This window comes from Mus caroli, unplaced genomic scaffold, assembly GCF_978045245.1.
Source record: "Mus caroli unplaced genomic scaffold, Mus_caroli_1 scaffold_10, whole genome shotgun sequence".
Lineage (NCBI taxonomy): Eukaryota > Metazoa > Chordata > Mammalia > Rodentia > Muridae > Mus > Mus caroli.
Window position 1 is genome coordinate 107,802,146 of NW_028227265.1, and position 20,734 is coordinate 107,822,879.

Below are 20,734 nucleotides of genomic sequence, written 5' to 3' on the forward strand. Positions count from 1 at the left end.
TGGGAATTGTGGCAAAGGAAATCCCAAACCAAAATCATTCAAAAGACTTGACTAAAAAGAGTCATGTTGGGTGACACAAATTTGTAATCCCAGCACTCAGGAGGCTGAGGCCAGAAGGATCACACGTTCGAGGCTAGCCTGGGTTATATGATAAGTTTCGAGCCCAACCTGGACTCAAAAAACTAAGAGAAAAGGAGAAGACTAGACAAGAGCAAGCTACATCTTGATTACTCACCGGAGAGAGAAATTTCACTTTCACATCATCGTATAGAGCCGGGCAATGGAACACATTGATTATTGCTCTGTCGGTTTCAGGGTCATGAAATATCTGTGGACAAAAATATAAAATTCAGAAGTATATGCCCAGCTAATAAGTACAAAGGTGAAGTCCACTCTTACTCCCTAAATTATCAAGTATTCTTGATGTCACAGCCTAGTTATTTCATGTTTATAAGCAGATGTTAATCTCCCTATGAAATTGTAACTTAGTTGTTTAAATGAACTCTACATCTCTTGAAGGCTATGGTGGGACATTGCTAAAAGGCACAGTAGTTGATATAATAGAGATTACCAGGAAAGCATTACAGTTGGACAGACACCCATCTACTTTTCGTATGTTAAAACCTTTTTTAAAAAACACAGTAGACATGCCATCTCCAAACCCATGCTTAGCGCTGGTTGTGCAGCCTTTGTGTCCTGTCCACCTATCCTGGTGAGTTCTTGCAACCTCAATCACATACACCATCCCCGATGCTCAGGCCTAGCTCTCTGTGGACTGCCCTAGCCTGGTAAGTTGTCACAGAACATCACCTAGCTCTGCCATACCCAAACCCCAGGCCTAATCTTGGTGTCATAGCCTGTGCATCAGCCTAACTTGGTTGGGTACCTTAGATGACAGCTCACCTGCACAAACTTCACACTTGTATGCATAGCTTGAGTAGTGCCCAGGCAGACCCAGCCATGAGTCCCATTCATATGTGTTTGTGGCCATCCCTCTAGTTAAAAACCAACACTGAGGGGTTGAAGAGATGGCCCAGCAGTTGTAAGTACTAGCCATTCTTTCAGAGAACTTGGATTAGGGTCTCAGCACCTGTACGGGGGCTGACAACTATCTGTAACTTCAGTAGGAATCTGATACCTTATTTTGGTTTTTTTCTGGGCACTGCATGTACATGATATACAACACATGTATGTATATGCAAAACACCCATACACATAAAACAAAAATCTTAAAACACAGAGCAACCAAGGAATTGACCTACTAACTCTTCATAGCTGATCTAAAATCAACCATGCTTGGGCAACAGCAACAAAACCAAGCTTTACTAAACAGAGAAGACCAGAATCCCATATCTGATATAAAACCAAAGGAAGAAATCCATATGCCCTGGTCATTTTGCAAAAATACAACAAATACAAAATGAATGTTCGCCAATGAGAATTACCTCAATGAACCTGGGATATAGAATTAGACATAACCATGTTTATGATCAAGAAACTCAGCTTAAGAAAGCCACAAGTATATCAATAAATGTAAATTAAGTGAAGTCCAAGAAAATACAAACATGAAATGACAAAGAAAAGTCAGGATCTAAAACGTACAGTAAAAAGATAGAAATACTGAAGAAAACCCAAAGTGAAATGAAGATGCAATTGAAAAACTCAATAATCCAGTTAGAAAACCCAGGGGAAGGATAGACCAGCAAAACAGAACAGACAGAAGACAGAATGTCAAGACTTGAGGGTAGAATAGAAGAGTTGGACCACTCAAGCAAAGAATATGGAGAAATTAGAAAAACAAAGGAATATGCAGAACTTTAATTTTCCATGAAATATATTATTTAATTTATATTATTTAATTATAGGCATAAATGGAGAAGATTTTCTGGTGACATAGACCATGTTTTCAACAAGATCAATACAGAAAGCACACATATCACCTAATACACAGGACCAGAAAATGAGTTTAGTGTGCATATTGTAGTTAAATTAGAATTTCTAGAACCAAGAATGGGTATTGGAAACTGCCAGAGAAAAGCTACAAATCATATATAAAGGAAAAACATCAAAATGAGAGCTACATTATCAATGGAAACTTCAAAAGCCCAGATGATCCTGGAGCAATGTATTTCAAGCTCTAAAAGAACACAAAGGCCATCAGAGGTGCCATGTAAACGTCCAACGGAGGGAGGCAACCTCAGCCCTACCCATCTTAGATGCTTATGGCACTCATGCTTTGGCAGTAACCAACAATTCTTTAATTGGACTTAAGCCTCATTCAACAAGAGGGAAAATAACTAGTACTGGAAACCTAGGTGTGCTGGTAAAGTCGTGGGACATTGTGGAAGAGGGAGCAGAAAGATTGTAGGAGCCATAAGATCAAGAAGTTTGCTGTGATGCCCTTTCTCCTAGTAATGTCGGAAGCTATACCCATAAAATTTCACCAATATGAGTGGCCAAAAATAAGCTGAACAAGGAGGACACTAATAAGCATGCCAAAGTGGGCAGAGAAAAGCCTGTGAGGCCTATACCCTACACAAAGAGTTCCAGGCAATGGAGACAAGCTGGGAGTGGGAGAGGTGTCTTCTTCAGGGAAGAACACACAAACTGGTTATTCAATATCAGATGTTCAGCCCTGAAAATATGCATACAAGTAACATTATATAGACTGAACCAGTTATATTTATAAACATACATGCGTATAAATATACATATTTACATGCAATAACAATTAATGAGGAAAAGAGGTTATAAATTTGAGTGAGAGAAAAGAGGGGCAAGTGGGAAGGTTTGAAAAGAGGGAAGAGAAGGGAGAAATATAATCTCAAATTTTAAAATCAAGAAATCAAGAGAACCCGGGTGTCAACACAGATTATTATACCCAGCAAAATTATCAGCCATACTTGAAGGAGAAACAACTTTCCATGATATAAGCAGGCTAAAAGAATTCATTTCCAACAAGCTAGCCCAATAGGGAATACTTCAGACTGAAGGGAGGAATAAGCATTTAAGAGGGTAAAGAAAAACGCCTGCCAGGAAATCAGATCAGTGTCTTGCTCAGCCATCATCAGAGAAGCTTCCTCCCGAAGTAGATGGGAAAAAATACAGAGACCCAAGGCTGGTCGATGAGAGAGACCTTGCAGCACTCAGGCTTAACTAAATGGGATTTCTTCATCAAATCCCTCCCCTGGGGCTCAGGGAACAGCAGGATAGGAAGCAGAAAGACTATCAGAGCCGCCAGAGGGGGTGGAGGACACACAAGGAACAAGGCCCTCTAAACACAGCTGGACCAAGGCACTTGCAAACTCACAGAGACTCTGGCAGCATGCATGGCCTGCATGGTTCTGTACCAGATGGGGTCCTCACTGAGAGGAAAGTTGCATGTAAGCCCACATCCTTAACCCAGAAGCTATCTCCTATTGATAATCACTTGCAAATGAAAAATTAGTTCTCTCCAATGGCATCTCACTGGGTATACAAACCACTCTTAAAGCCAGCTCCATGCCCAGTGGTCAATGCCCAGATGGCCAACACAAGATGAACTGAATGGCATCTTTGGAGGTTCTTTATCTCATAAGTGTGTTATATAAAGAAAAAAATCTATTTCTAATATAAGAAAGTTTTAAATTAAAAATTAATTTAAAAGGAGGTATATTAAGAAATGGGGGTGTGGCACATATGGAAAAGGAGGGTACAGAAGGAAAATAAATGAATCTATAGTCAATGGAGCACAAAATACAGGAAAAAATATAATACACTGTACAAACAATGAGCACATTTTTTTTTCAACAGTAGCTTTAAATATAAATGGCCTAAACTTCTCAAGCAAAAGACACAAGTTGATTGAATGAAGAAATAGAATCTATCTTTGAGTTGTTTACAGGAAACCCCATTTATCTTCAAGGCCAGACACTGGCTAAGAGTGAAAGGCTAGCCGGGCAGTGGTGGTGCACACCTTTAATCTCAGCACTTGGAAGGCAGAGGCCGGAGGATTTCTGAGTTCAAGGCCAGCCTGGTCTATAGAGTGATTTCCAGGACAGCCAGAGCTATACAGAGAAAACCTGTCTCAAAAAACAAACAAGAGTGAAAGGCTAGAAAAAATTATCAAAAGAAAATAGGACTAGAGTTGCTGTCCTAACATGTAACCAAATAGACTTCAAACTAATATATTCTAAAGAAGATTATGTCATTCTTATCAAGAGAACTACTATTCAGGAAGATATTAATCTGAGACGATTTCACAGGCACCCAAGGCACCCAATTGTGTGTGTATGTGTGTGTGACCACTGAACTTTAAACACAGATTAACCCCAACTCAATTAATAATAGGAGACTGACTTCCATAATTCACTTTCTCCAACAGAAAGATAATTTGGACAAAAATATACAGACAAAAATACTCAATATACATATAATTGGAATTGTATGTATGACATCAGACATCTCAAATGGATCTAGCAGGCATCTGCTGAGTATTCTACCCAAACACCAAAGAATATATATTTGACTCAGCAGTTCATGGAACTTTCTCTAAAATAAACTATATACTACTGGGTGGGATTAAAAACCACAACCTGGTAAACACAAAAATAATGGAAATAACTGTATATCCTATGTGGCCACAATGTAGTGAAGCTTAAAATCAAAACTAAAACAATTTCTAATAAAACCACAAACATAGATATTAACACAGTACTCAGTGATATCAAGAAAGGTTTTTGTTTTAGTTCTTGAAACTAAACAGAAATGAAACCACAACACAACAAAACTCTGAGGTATATAAAAAGTAGAACTAAGCGAGAAATTTACTCATACACACACATCTACAAAAACAAACAAAAAACAAATAAATGCATATAAATAGAGCCAAAGAGAGGTCCGTGGATTTGACCCCTGGTGTACTACACACCCTATTTTTTACCTACAGCTTTTCACAGTGAGACAGTATTTCAGGGTGCATAGTTTAGGACTTCCATGTTACATCTCATACAGAGGATATCGTGAGGAGACTAGTGTAGAAACTTAGATGTGGGCAAACAAAGGTCTGAGCAGAGAGAGGAGTAAAGGAGAAACTTCAAAGGCGTGGCCAAGAAGAATTATTAACTTAGGTACTGCAGAAAAGAATCAAGGACAATATCACATCTTTAGATCCGAGTGGGCAAATACGGGTCCCATATATGGAAGCAGGGAAAAGTTCCCTTGTAAGATGCATTTTAATCACCGGGATGAAGACTGCCCACATTACAGACTTTGCAGCAACCACACAGTGAGTGCTCACAAACACCCATAAAGTCAATACAAGAACAAATTACAATGTAAAGAAAGGGAATGCTAAGTCCAACCAAGAACTGAGTGTTTGCAAAGAACGGGGCATCCAGAATCGGGTATGAGTGGGTGCTAATAACAAAGAAGAACTGTATGTGGCCGGGGAATGGTGTTAACCATAAAACAAGACCCTAAGGTGTCATTCTCTAAGTTTACTTTTTTGGATCCACAGATTAACTGTTCTTACTGTTTGTCTTAGTCACTGTCCTGCTGCTATGAAGAGATACCACGACCAAGGCCACTCACGGGGAAAAGCATTTCATATGGGGCTTGCTAATAGTTTCAGAAAGTTGGTCCATGATCAGTATGCTGGGGAGCATGGCACTGGAGCAGGAGCTGAGCCGAGACTCTCCACCCTAATCATAAGGCAGGAGGCCTGGTATGGGCTTCTGAAAGCTCGAGGCCACCTGCAGTGATCACGCCTCCTAATCCTTGCCAAGCAGCTCCCCCAACTGGTCAGCATATGAACCTACGGGGCCATCCTCAGCCAAACCACCATGCTGCTGCTTCAAAGGCCTCTCATCACCCCAGGCGGTTTTCAACTTGTTATCTAAACATCACCTCTCAGCTCCCATTGCTTGAGGGAAAGAGGTTTCTTTCTAGTTCATAAACTCCCTGTTTCTCAGGAGACAAATCCACAGAACATCTGAGTGACAAGATCACTAAGGATAGAGCTATACCTGGTACGATGCCTGGGCCTACGATTTCCTGACTTGTACTCTGAGAGAACAACCTAGGAATGTGTATCTCTAGAAGATCCTAGGTGATTTTTTTTTAAGTACCTGGAAACAAGAAGACCGAAGCTGACATCAATGTAAATATGACATAAATTTACAACCATGATAGATCGTGGGAGTGCACTCAAGCATTATAGGAAAGACAAAGCAAGACTGAGCCAGGATTTAAAGAAAATGAGATTTGCTCATTCTGAACAGAGAGACGAAGCAAGCTCTGGTTTGCATCTGAACCAAGCATCACCAAGTTGGACCCTAACTGGAGAGCAACAAGCATCTCTTTGTGGCTCAGTGAATGAACACGCTATTTTGACATTGTATTTTCAATTAAATACCAGGGCTAGGAAAATTGCTTGATTGACCAAGTGCCTGTCGGGTAAGCAGGAGGACCAGGGTTTGCAGCCTCAGCACCTAAATTGGGTGTGGTGCTTTGACCCTGTAACCCTCGCATCAGGGATGCGGAGACAGAATGATCCCTGGTCTTGCTGAATTAGCAAGTGCCAGGAGCAATAAAAGACTCAGTCTCAAAAATTAAGGTGGATAGCTGTTGAAGAAGCACCCATCTTTGACCTCTGGATTCCATGTGCACACGTGCTTGCACCCACGCCCACACTTATACCCTATACATATCTTGCACACAGAAGCAGAACTGAAACACCAGAAGTTTCAGCTCATGTGTTTTCTCTTACCATGCAATTCTTGGAATGACAACAGGAAAAAACAGTCTCCTGCCACATTATGATTTGTACTTCTAGGTCACTTCCGTCGCCTTTTCCAACGCCTGAGTGAAAGTGGAAAATGCACACTTGTTAAAACCCAAAACGTCTTTTCTGTTGGCATTATAGCTTGAGAATAGTGACCTCACTGTGCAGTGTGGCCATGTTGGATCATCTGGCTTTGTGTAGACTTTGTTTTTGAAGAGAAAGACTTCAAAAGCTTGATTTTGCCAGCTAAAGTAGAATTTATGAGGTGAGGGAGAGAGAGAGAGAGAGAGAGAGAGAGAGAGAGAGAGAGAGAGAGAGAGAGAGAGAGAGAGAGAGAATGAATTTAGTTTCTACAAGTTAGAATGTCATGGTTTTGTCTTGCTAGGGAAAACCCCAGGTAAGGTGGCTTGCAGACTTTCTTGGATTTTCAATCATGATATTTAAAGTTAGTTTTCTAAATGCCTCTTGTTTTACTCTAAGTCTGGTTCCTAAAGCAATCTCTAGGAAAGTTCAGGGTGGCCGAATTCAGACTTCCTTTAGTGCACTATAAATTTTTAAACAAGTGGTCTTATGTTCCTCTTTCTAGTTCTAATGGCCCCCCTTCCTCTATCAACCCCCCAAATACCTGGCTCTGAAAGCCTCCAGTGAACCTTCTTCATTTGCTTTAGCAAATATTCTAAGGAAGTCACAATCATCCTGATGGTCTACCTGACATTCTGTTTTCTTCACATTTAATGTTTCATTAATACCATCTTACTAAATTATCATGAATTTTAGACTCTGGCCTCGGTTTCCTCTGCACATTCACTACCAAAGTCCACTAATGTCTACCAGAAACAAAAATATATAAAACTGGCATGTACATGTATGAAAGTGTTTTATGTAATACAGTATCATGTGCAGTGAATATAAATGATAGAATAAAAAATAGAACTTAAAAAAAGGGGGGTGGACTGGCAAGATAGCTCAGCGGGTAAGAGCACTGACTGCTCTTCCAAAGGTCCTGAGTTCACTTCCCAGCAACCACATGGTGGCTCACAGCCACCCATAATGAGATCTGATGCCCTCTCGTGGCACGTCTGAAGACAGGTACAGTGTACTTATATATAATAATTAATAAATCTTTAAAAAAATAGATCTATATGAAGTTTAAAAACCCTTATCACATGGTAACAAAGGGGGCTCATCTAAGCCCTTCAGCTCCCACACACTTAAAACTTTCAAGTTGCGTAATAGATCTTCATGACTTAAAAACAAAAGAAAAACAAATAACCGAAAAGGTACAGGGCTTCCAAGTCCTACTCACGAGCAGGCAGGTAGGGAAGGACGGATGGGACTAAGCCAAGCTACTGGGCACAACTTACATTACTATGGACAAATTATCTGTGATGTTGATTTTCTGCAAAGTAAGGAATTATAAAACAGCTTAAAGAAGCCAGATGTGGTGGCGCACGCCTTCAATCCTAGCACTTGGGAGGCAGAGGCAGGCGGATTTCTGAGTTCAAGGCCAGCCTGGTCTACAAAGTGAGTTCCAGGACAACCAGGGCTATACAGAGAAACCCTGTCTTGAAAAACAAAAACAAAAAAAACCAAAAAAACAAACAAAAACCAACTAACCAACCAAACAAATAAACAAAAAAACAGCTCAAAGAGAGAAGAAGACCTCATAACTTCGAGCAGCCATGCTGCACAAGACCGTCTGCTTTCGAGTCTTTTATGCCTTTCCCTCCCATTCCATTTCTATTTTGACCTGATTCTTTAAGGGAAGATGATTTTTATTTAAAAATAAGACTGGTTATTACCAAGGATGCTGTAATATAAATGTTACCCTGACATGTATGCCTCCTGGAATCTATTCTGTAAAGCTTGACCAATCCTAATTTCTAAGACTAGGGTTGCATATTCAAGCTTCTGTCCACAAGTCTTCATGAGCAATCTTGCTGGGTGGTACTTAAAGGCCCCTGATTTACGTCAAATAAAAATTAGGAAATCAAGCCCATGAAATGCCCTGCTAGACTTTACAGGAAATTTCATGTAAGTCTGTGTTACTTCCTCTTGTCTTTGAATAAAACTATAAAACTTTATAGTTTTATATCAACAATGTCTCCACAGGGTTTAAATAAACATGAAAATATTATTGAGGGAAATTGTAGTCTCATGCTCAGATATCAGGCTGAGTATGAGATACTCGAACACATTAGAACCTTTGTAATCAGCATATTTAAGGAACGATTTTTATTCTTAATGTTCATATTAGAGAACTGCATCAAAACCTTGTGTGACTAAATGTCTCTTGGCCACGTATAAAGTTAGTGCTCATAGATATTTGTATAGATGAGCTATTGCCTGTTGCTGATGAAGAGGAAATTGGGGCATAGAATACACTCAAATATTAAACAGTCTGTTATGTAGCTAGCTTTGATGTTATGGTTGCCTTTTACATTTCTTAGGAAAACAAACTGTTCCACCTGCAGAAGGTGCCACCTTTTGTGGTACAGAATTCAGCAGTGCAGATCTTTTTCCTAAGCCCTGACGCCGATGGAAAGGAAGTTGAGGGAGGCACTGCCATCTTTCTATTGCTCATCAGACAAGGTAGCTTCTGTCCTCCCTCTGGTGGGGTCTTCCACAGTTGGAAATGGTAAGTGAGGCCAGCCACTGAAGCAGATGCTATCACCTCCCCTTCATGATTCTCATGGGTCTTACAGGTCCCAGGAAGCATTAACAATGGACTTTGCTGTCTGTCCTCAAAGCCTTTCCACAGACAGCTGCTCACTTAAGCACCCAGGCCTTCTCCTGCTAGGACAGGAGACTACTTGTATTATGCTCTGTTAGAAATCTACCTAGAAACAATAGGTTGAAATTTATTTGAAGAAGAGAGAAATCTAGACAAATATGTAGGTATTCCTTAAAGTTTCCAATGTAAACAATGGTATGTAAACAGTCTTAAGAGGCAGAATTTGGCAAGTATCAGAGGCTATACATCTAGATCTTATTTTGTGCGGCTCAGAAGGCATCCTCCGTCTCCTGGAGGATGCTGGTGCAGGTAGTGGTTCCCATGGCATCCAGCACTCAGGACTCTGCTGACACAAGACTCTTAAGGTTCAGAAGTTATATGACAATAAATAAAACACTGGCTGACTGGGTATTTAAGGCATCATGATGGAGATGCAGTGGAGGCTGTAGTAGGAGGAGAAAGGGTAGATAAAGATCAGATAGCATTGAGGTGGGAGTGGGTGAGGAGCACCCTCATAGAGACAAAGGGGAGAGGGGAGAGAGGGAATGGGATGGGGATTTTTGGAGGAGTAACTGGGAAGGGGGATATCATTTGAAATGTAAACTAATAAAATGATTAATTAAGAAAAAACAAAAAATAAAATAAAAAAACAGAAACAGGGCTGGTGAGATGGCTCAGTGGGTAAGAGCACCCGACTGCTCTTCTGAAGGTCCAGAGTTCAAATCCCAGCAACCACATGGTGGCTCACAACCATCAGTAACGAGATCTGGCGCCCTCTTCTGGAGTGTCTGAAGACAGCTACAGTGTACTTACATATAATAAATAAATAAAAATCTTAAAAAAAAAAAAACCAGAAACAATTGAAAAGAAAAAAAAATCAGATGATAAGAACAAAGGTCTCCAAAAGGGCAGGTGAAGGAACTCCACAGGGATGCCTCTGCAGGGTGAACTCTAATAAGGGGAGGAAGAAACGTTGTCAAGTGCCCAGGGTGATCTTTCCCTGCCTCTCCAAACGTCTACCCTGGACTGAGGTCAAAGAAGCAAGGAGAGGGGACAAGGGATGTCTCCTGAAACCTCACACCAACCAATGAAGGGAAGGGAAGGGAAGAGACAGACATTTAGGAGCTGTCACCAAGCCCTCACATGGCCTGTGGGCAACTGCAGAGGTAGGAGTTCATGTGTGACACACCTAAACAGCCACCCCCCCCCCCAAACATGAAAATGCTGGCCCTCAGCCCAACCCCACAGTTCTAACAAAGCACTTACCATGAATGGAATAAACGACCAATCTTTTTATCACGAGTACTTTTTTTGGAGGGAGAGTTAGTTGGTAGTTAATTTTCAGTTTTTCAAAATATTTCACATATCTATTCTGCAAAGCAACAGAGGCCTCAGTTTAAGTGGGGAGAAAAAGTCTAAGGTCAGCATAATTAATTCTTTCTCCTTTCTTGCTCCCCCAATCTCTCTCTCCTTTTCCTCTTCTTCCTCTGTCTCTGTCTCTGTCTCTGTCTCTGTCTCTGTCTCTGTCTCTCTCTCTTTCTCACACACACACACACACAGTTTGTCAGGTACAGTTACAGTAAGGAAACAACTGTAGTATGCTACTATGTAGTTGGGCATATTTCATATATGTTGCCTCATTACTGAATATCTACCAAGAAAAATAAAGACAGAGTTTGGTGCTGTGGTGAATGAGCTAACATGAGAGGAGCCAATGTTTACATATGGGTTCCTGTGTTGTTTTTGTGCATGCGAGATTGATCTATATCTATATGGATGTGGGTACTCACAGATTGGTGCTGGGTATCTTTGTGGATCATCATCATCATCATCATCATCATCATCATCGAGAGAAAGTCTCAATGTGTAGCCCTGGCTGGCCTGGAATTTGCTATGTAGACTAAGCTGGCTTAGAACTCGATTTTGATACAAGGTCTCTAGTAAACTTGCAGTTTATGCATTTAGCTAGCGTGGCTGGCCAATGGGTTCTGTGGCCTCCAAATGTTCAGCTGCCCCTGTGATTCCTCACCTCTGGATCTATATGTGTACGTTCTTTTTGAAGACCATGATTTCTTTGCTCATCACTTGTTCCAAGACACTTGTTAGAGTCTATATTGTTTTGACCAGCTCCCTGCCATGTCATGATCATTTTCTCTCCTCAGTGGCACACTCATGATCCTGGGAAGCCTCTGAGAATGGCTCAATATCCACCACTCAGGATAGAAGCGCATTCATGCACTACTGCACTTGTCAACGCCATTGTGCTCATATTCATCATACATCAGTCAGGCTACAGGATCCAGCTCATTTCTTTTCCTACCAGGGGGGCTCTTAGACCTCAACACAGGTTATCAGATTGGCAGCAAGCACTTTTACCCACTGAATCATCTTATTGTCATGCACATTTGATCTTGAGATGTGTTTTCTACACTGTATCCAGGGTTTTAATGTCCACTGTGCTTTACTGAAAGAGATCAAGGAAAGTGAATTGGTCAGGATATAGCCGGGCAGCTGTGATCTTGTCCCCACTGCTCTGCTGTTGAGTTCTTGCTCTATATTCACTTCCTAATTTATTTGTTCAGGTGCCCTTCTATTTCACTCATTTCAAAACATGCTGCAATTATTAATTCACTCTTCCTTAAATAGTTTCATGTGCATATGAGACAATAATTTGTTTATAGGTTTTTCTTGCCTGGGGCTCCTAAGGAAACATTTCAGACAGTGAAATGGGCAAGACAGGCCATCCTATACACAGAGCTATGTAATGCAAGTCTCCTGGGAGAGTGGAGATGGTAGCCTTTAATGTACGATATTTTAGCCAGGTTTGATCTACCCGTTAGGCCTGAGGTCATCAGTGCCCTTTCTGGTGGTCGTTTCTGTCCTGACATTTCAGCTGCAAGTCGGTTTTGTGTGTTATAGAACTGTGTACACATGACATCATGCAACACACATTCTGACATGTGTGCTCTTTCATAGCACATTGGGTTTTTTATTTTTTAATATTATTTATATGTATGAAGGTTTTGACTGGATGTTTGTATGCATACTACAAGCATGCCTGGTGGCCTTGGAGGTCAGAAGAGGGTGTTAGATCCCCTGGAATGAAGTGACAGATGGCTGTATGTCAACATGTAGATGGGCAAATAGAGCCCAGGTCATCTGCAGAGCAGTAAGTGTTCTTAAATGATGAGCCATCTTTCCATCCATACAGCAATATTTAAAATGCACTCCTGTTCTCTTATGTAACCAACGCTATGTTCTTTTCCATTTTGGTGAGTACTAGGATCTAAGGCTATAACACACTTTCTTACTCAGCTCCCATAAACAATCATACAAATCATCTTCTATTCCTTTCTTCCTCTGCAGTAAGTGACTGTGAATGGCTTGATAAACTGTACTAAGGAGATTTTGGTTTTGTTTTGAGGCAGGCTCTGTCTGTGTCACCCTGTCTGTCCTGGGACTCTCTATGTAGACTGGACTGGTCTCCTTAAATTCACAGAAATCCACCAGTCTGCCTTCTGAGCACTGGGATTGGAGGCATGTGCCACTATGTCTGGAGGGTATTGAGAGGTTTTTAAGAGTGCCCTATGTCAAGTGTCACAGTGAAACACTAGTGGGATAAAATGATATGTCAATGGAATTTCCTTCAAAAGATTCAGGCTTAGGGAAAGGAAGTGTGGATAGTGGTGCCCACGGGTTTGAGGAGAGAAGGTGGAGAATGAATGTAGCTGACAGTCAGCTGAAATGTCTGCTGAGGTAGTATGGTGACTGTAAAGGGCTTTACCCTAGTGTGTGCCTGTGTGTGCCTGCATGTGTATGTGTGTGCCTGTGGGTACCTGTGTGTGTGTGAGTGTGCATGTGTATGCCTATGTATGTATGTATGTATGTATGTATGTATATGTATGCCTGCTGTGTATGTGGGTGTCTGTGTATATGTGTGCCAGTGTGTATATGTGTATGCCTGTGTGTGTGTGTGAGTGTGTGTATGTGTGTATATGTATGTGTGTGCCTGTGCATGAGAGTGTGTGCGTTGTGGTTTACATTAGCTCCTTCACCTACTACCTCCATCAGGCCCCAAAAGATAGGAGGGAATGAGCCAAAACTGAGCCAGACAAGCCACCCCTCCTTTAACTGCTTCATCGCCTATTCGCCAGAGTACCAACAGTTCTCATTAATACACTGTTTGGAAAATTCCATAGTAAATCTTTTTTTGAGAGAACAAAAGGCAACAGCAGATATTTTATAATAGTGTGTAGATCTAATGTGATATATAGACACAGACACACACGTATGAAATAACAATTATCTTTTGTGATAAGGTCTTGCCTAGGTGATCTTCAAACCTGAGATGTCCCTGCCTCTCTCTAGGATTACAGGCATAAGCTGCCAGGCCTGGCTCATAATAGTATTTATTATTCTTATTTTTATTTTTTATTTTTTTATTTTTTTCTAGACAAGGTCTATTTGTGTAGCCCTGGCTGTCATGGAACTCACACTGTAGACCAGGCTGGCCTTGAACTCAGAGATCTGCCTGCCTCTGCCTCCCAAGTGCTAGGATTAGTGTACCACCAGGCCAGCTCATTTTCTTTAAAATACAATTTCTCTCCCTCTCTACCCTTATATCCTTGTATACACACACACACACACACACACACACACACACACACACACACACCACACAAACATATACACATACCGCACACTACCCCCCACACATGCACACACACACACACACACACAAATTCACAAATCATTCAGAAACAGTTCCTGTGATTGTTGTTTAGGGATTGAATTGTTTGTATGTCTGAATAGATACCAGTGAAAGATAATTCCTTTCAGGGAATTGTGGGGTAAACTTTATATGGTGGTTAGACCTCAGGACTTTCCTACCTTGGGAGGGCAAATCAATTCCTGAACTCTAGAAACCATAACAAAGATAAAATGAGAGGTAGAATGTTCTGGGCTGATCACATGGCTTGGCATCTGAGGTGGGGCTCTGAGCCTCAGGGAGGAAGCAAGGCCTGGCCCATGGCACCTGAGTACTGCCATATGGTCATCAGCCAGGAAGGTGGGACACGGGATAAATGGCGAGTATGGTGGCAGAACCCTCAGAACAGAGACCTTACCTGAGAAGGGGTCTCTATTCCTTGGAACTTCGTGCTGTTGCTTTTATCTGTCCGCCGCTCTCCAAAAAAGTACAGACTTTCCTACAGGAAAGGGGACAACCCAACGAAGGTTTGACCTCACTCGTGAAGAGATGCTTCTTAAAGATGACAGTCTCTGCGTAGAGGCTATCCCAAATGGCGTAGTTGGGACAGCACGTTAGGAACGTGTATTTGTGAGACCAAAGACTCATAGATACATGGGATGCTAAATCAGGAAAGGCTAGGAACCATCTGGTCAACTCCTCTCCCTTCCATTTCCAAACAGGAAACAGACCAGATTCTGACCAGGGAATCGGGAAAGCTGACTGCAGGGTCTCACTGAATCAGCTACATTGTCTGGCCAGCGCGCCTTTGGAATTAGCCTGACCTCCTTCCCCAGACCCCACCTTGCTGGGGTTACAGGGACACATCATGGTGCGTGGTGGTTTTTGTTTTTGTTTTTGTTTTTTTTTTAACATAGGTGCTGGGGATCTGAAGGCGGGTCCTTATGCCCTTCGACAAAACCATCTCCTCACTCCCTCCAACTCACTTTCCGAGTCCATCTCTCACTGAACTCAGACTTCACTGATTTGATTCCGCGGGATCCCACCAGCTCCAGCAATGCAGCCCTCTCTGATGCCCTGCCTCCCTCCCCACCACCCCCTGCGCCACATTTTTACGTGGATTCTAGGGTTCTGGTCTCAGGCTCTTATGCTTGTTCAACAGGCTTTTTATCAACTGAACCATTTTCCAGCCCCTCATCAAATTGATTCTTATCGTTCATTAATTATTGATCTACAATTTAAAAATCACTGTCCCAGGATACCCCTTTTTTTCACCTGTACCTTTGGCCCCCCAGGCATTGAATCAGCTGGCCCCGCCGTAGGGCAGGCATAGCCTCACACACAGTCCCCATAGGCGTCAGAAAACCAGGAAAAAGTACCCATTTTTCAAAACCTGTGTGTCAAGCTATAAAAACAGAGAGAGTAGGGTGGATTCTAGAAGGGCACATTTGGAAGCCAGAGTCTCTTCTACACACGGTAGGAGAGGCGAATAGAGTACTCAGAAGTGCATCCTGTAAGTGCTAAACTCCCAGCCCCTGGCAGGCAAGTGACTGGGAATCCTGTTTCAGGAAGTGGAAACAAGACAAGCAAGATGGCTCAGTGAGAAAAGGAGCTTGCAGCCAGCCCTGATGCTTTGAGTTTGATCCCCAGAACCCACATAGTGGAAACAGAAAGTCAACTCCTATAACTTCTACAAGCTGTCTAGACAGACAGACAGACAGAAAGACACACACACACACACTCCATATATGTAAAAATGTTTTATAGAAATTGGAACCAGCCCACCTGGTTGGCTCAGCAATGTGTAAAGAGGTCACACATCCCTCATGCCTCCCATATGTTGACTTTGACATAGCAGAGACAATCAGATGGTGTTGTGAGCTGGAAGGTGACACCGTTGAATGACTTACCAATTGTAAAGATGCTTGGATCCTTTCAAGACATTTATCTAATTAATCTTTATATTGTTCTTGTAAAGAAGGAAGCAGCCATGTTGTTAGTGGTGAGAGAGGGGGGCAGCATTTTGACCACTGTGGAGTATTCTTGCCTTTTCTTTTTCCTCCTATAGCAAGGCTGGCCTTGAATTTAAGATCTTGCCTCAATATGGAATGCTGGCATGAGGATAGGCAGCTACAAGCCTAACTGAGCCTTGTTACATTTGCATGACTTGGCTTAACATATCATACCTTAATCCTGCAGCTACTATGCCCCGCCTCTACGAAAATGTTGATATTGTATATGTCATGATTGCTATACTAATTTTTATTTTTAAAAATATTGCCTAAAATGTGACAAATCTTATTTACTGGAATATTTTGCATTCCCTTAAGTATTTTTGTCTCTCTGACCCCTGCCAAGACCTGGCCCAGAGCAAGAGCTAGGCCAGCAACTACTCACATATTAAATAAGGGAGTCCTAAATCCAGGGTTTCTGAAAAGCCACCTCTCCAGTTTAACTTCTGTGAGTCATGACTCAAAGAACCACCCTAACATCTTAGAGTTCAGAAGGAGCAGATCCAATCTGCATGAGACAGTACAGTGATGTTTTTTCATACCTTTGCATTTAAAACTATTTCACTGGCAATGAGGCAGGCACACACCATGGTACCAGTTCTTCCTAGAAAGAAAGAAAGAAAAAAAAAGGTCATTTAAAGAATGGGAACACAAGGCCTAAGATGTGGGAGGCCGAAGCTGGGGTTCCCAATCAATGAACAGTTTGGAACCAAAGACTGTCTCTCTCGTGAAGAACCACTGTGGGGACCACAGAGCCACACCATCTGCCTTCTAAGTCTCCTGCAGAAGGCCCTTCAGTGCTCCCAGACAATTACTGCTAAGCTAAGGACAGTTGCTGATGAGCTAAACTCGGAGTTCCCCATCCTCTGCCTGGGCTCCTCAGCCCAAGAACCCAACTCCGTTCCCAACTCCCAGCTCCCCAGAGGCGTCTGAATGTCCAGGAATTTAGGAGCCCCTGGCCCCAGGCTCCTCATCCAAATGAGTGAACCTGGGAACAATCATTCTGAATGAGGCGTCCCAGACCCAGGAAGACAAACTAGCATGTTTTCTCTTGTTTGTGTCTCAGTGGGTATACAAATGAAGCTTAAGACTAGGCCCCATGCCCTGCTGTAGATGGCTAACACAAAATGAACTCAATGCTGTGTCTGTTGATTGTCTTTTTATGTTTCATATGGCTTTATTTGGGCATTTTTATCTTACTGGTATTGTTTGTTTTTTTTGTTTTGTATATTGTGTTTTCTAATTTTGTAAGGGCTTTGTGTGTATGTGTGTGTGTTTCTTGTTCTTTTTATTGTTTTTTTTTTTTTTTTTTTTTTTTTTTTGGTTTTTCGAGACAGGGTTTCTCTGTATAGCCCTGGCTGTCCTGGAACTCACTTTGTAGACCAGGCTGGCCTCGAACTCAGAAATCCGCCTGCCTCTGCCTCCCGAGTGCTGGGATTAAAGGTGTGCGCCACCACGCCCGGCATTGTTTTTTTTTTTTTTTTTTTTAACCTGGTGTTTAAAAGTCTGCCTGTTTGTTTTTTAAAGAGAGAGAGAAAGAAGGCATACAGTGGGATGGGAGGATCTGGGGAGATGCAGGATGAGAACCAGTATTTGACTATGTTATCTAAAACTTCAATGAGAAAAGTAGCTCTTTTGTAAAAAGAACCTAGTGCCAGATAGTCACACCTGCAGTCCCAGTACTTGGAAGGAAACAAGAGGACCATCAGTCGGAGGCTTGCCTGGGATACTGGGCTAGTTTTAGGACCAGCTGTGCTTCTTATTGAAGCTTTGTTTCAAGGAAAAGAAAAAACAAACAAACAAGAAACTTCTCTCCAAACAAACAGCAATAACAATAGAAACAGCAGAAAAAGTGGCCTTAAAAGGTATTTCCAGAAGAAAACACACACAAGGCCAACAGATATGTAAATATGCTCAAGGTCACCAGTCATCTAGGACAGGCATATTAACCACAAGAAGTATGATAAGGTGATACATATGTAAATTAGCTGGATCCAGCTATTCCACAATATTGCTACAAAATATAATTCATATCATAAATATATACAATCTCTGCCAATTAACAATAGCCTTGAAATAAAAAGCATTATTCAAATTCAAAGATAAATGCCATTGGTATTTTAACAGATTTATATTAGCAACTCAAAATCAAAATAATCCAATTTAGTAGGGAGGGGAAAATACTCCCAATGTTCCTTAACTCCTTTCCCTTCTTGCCTTCCTCACTCTCCTGTTCTTCCCTCCCCTCTGCTGTCCCCTGTTTCTTCCTCCTTACATTCCTTTGGTGTTGAAACTAGTATTTTAAGGCAAAAGACACTGTCAATAAGACAAAAACACCACCAACAGACTGGGAAAGGATCTTTACAAATCCTAAATCCACTAGGGGACTAATATCCAATATATATAAAGAACTCAAGAAGTTGGACTCCAGAAAATCAAATAACCCTATTAAAAATGGGATACAGCGCTAAACAAAGAATTCTCAACTGAGGAATACCTAATGGCTGAGAAGCACTTGAAAAAATGTTCAGCATCCTTAATCATCAGGGAAATGCAAATCAAAACAACCCTGAGATTCCATCTCACACCTGTCAGAATGGCTACGATAAAAAATTCAGGTGACAGCAGATGCTGGCGAGGATGTGGAGAAAGAGGAACACTCCTCCATTGTTGGTGGGATTGCAAGCTTGTACAACCACTCTGGAAATCAGTCTGGCAGTTCCTCAGAAAATTGGACATAGTACTATTTTTTTTAAAGATATTTTCTTTATTTACATTCCAATTAGTCAGAAGATCCAGCAATATCTCTTCTGGGCATATACCCAGAAGATGTTCCAACTGGTAAAAAGGACACATGCTCCACTATGTTCATAGCAGCCTTATTTATAATAGCCAGAAGCTGGAAAGAACCCAGATGTCCCTCAACAGAGGAATGGATACAGAAAATGTGATGCATTTACACAATGGAGTACTATTCATCTATTAAAAACAATGAATTTATGAAATTCTTAGGCAAATGGATGTATCTGGAGGATGTATCCTGAGTGAGGTAACCCAATCACAAAAGAACACACATGATATGCACTCACTGATGAGTGGATATTAGCCCAGTAACTTAGAACACCCAAGATACAATTTGCAAAACACATGAAAGTAAAGAAGAAGGAAGACCAAAGTGTGGATACGTCATTCCTTCTTAGAAAGGGGAACAAAATACCCATGGAAGGAGTTACAGAGACAAAGTTCAGAGCAGAGCCTGAAGGAACGACCATCCAGAGACTGCCCCACTTGGGGATCCATCCCATAAACAACCACAGACACTAGGCAGATGCCAACAAGAACCTTCTGACAGAAGCCTGATATAGCTGTCTCCAGTGAGGCTCTGCCAGTGCCTGGAAAATACAGAAGTGGATGCTCACAGTCATCCATTGGATGGAGCACAAGGTCCCCAATGAAGGAGCCAGAGAAATACTGAAGGAGCTGAAGGAGACTAAAGCCTCATAGTAGGAACATCAATATGAACTAACCAGTACCCTCAGCTCCTTGGAACTATACCATCAATCAAAGAAAACACATCGTGGAACTTGTGTCTCTAGCTATATATGTAGTAGAGGATGGCCTAGTCAGCAATCAATGGGAGGAGAGGCCCTTGGTCCTGTGAAGGCTCTATGCCCCAGTATAGGGGAATGCCAGGACCAGGAATGGGAGTGGGTGTGTTGGAGAGCAAGGGGAGGGGAGAGGGGGAAGGGGGTTTTTGGAGGCGAAATTAGGAAAGGGGTAACATTTGAAATGTAAATAAAAAATATATAAAAAAAGAAACTAGTATTTTAAAGTGTTAATGATTAATATTAATTACACATTAATATTAATACACATCAATATTTCTTTTCAATTTCTTAACAAAGTGGAAAATAAAAGAAAAAAAGTAGTGTTACCTTTTCCTCCCTTACAGTGAATTGCGACAACATTTTCAGGATCTTTAGCCATCCAATTATTTACTTCCTTGGAGAACAACAACATTTCCCTGATTTCAAATATAAGATTTTTCATTCAATGAAATTATTTCCAAAACAATACTTCTCTAAAACACCCAGCCCAAGGTAATTAGCCCTTTCCTGACAGTCAATGTGGCATAAGACTCACTCAAGAGTGGGGACATTATGATCATCAATCATGATTCTGCGGACCCTGTAGTGGAAGTGCTTAGGGTCATAAGCTCTCTCACCTAAGAGAAATAATACGTAGGTCATTTATCTATGCCTAGTGACATAGCAAATGTTAAAGTTATAAATAGATTTAAAATTTCAATTAGAAATTCTTTATCTTCTAGAGTAGCTTTCAGTTTGCTCTAAAAATAAAAATTTAAAGCTGAAAAAGAAAAAGGTTGGTGATTATCCACCTTGAGAAAACTAAACTCATTTTTAAAGAGATTTCACCTTTAGATTTCTAGTATCTTCTCAGTACATCACCATGGGTATTAGAAATCCCAGAACAGAGACAAATATAGCTGATAGAGC

At 41.4% G+C, this 20,734-nt stretch overlaps 1 protein-coding gene across 1 annotated transcript in view; it reads right to left on the minus strand.

Moving 5' to 3' along the window:
- Positions 1-20,734, minus strand: part of LOC110300151 (phosphatidylinositol 3,4,5-trisphosphate 3-phosphatase TPTE2-like) — an 82,683-nt gene that overhangs the window by 5,040 nt on the left and 56,909 nt on the right. Inside the window, exons 19-25 of the mRNA XM_085843492.1 lie at positions 20,361-20,442; positions 20,153-20,241; positions 16,760-16,821; positions 14,624-14,704; positions 10,764-10,869; positions 6,749-6,840; positions 236-328 (exon numbers count right to left, since the gene is read on the minus strand). Of these exons, the coding sequence (XP_085699618.1) occupies positions 236-328; positions 6,749-6,840; positions 10,764-10,869; positions 14,624-14,704; positions 16,760-16,821; positions 20,153-20,241; positions 20,361-20,442 (605 nt within the window). The remainder of the gene's footprint in view (positions 1-235; positions 329-6,748; positions 6,841-10,763; positions 10,870-14,623; positions 14,705-16,759; positions 16,822-20,152; positions 20,242-20,360; positions 20,443-20,734) is intronic.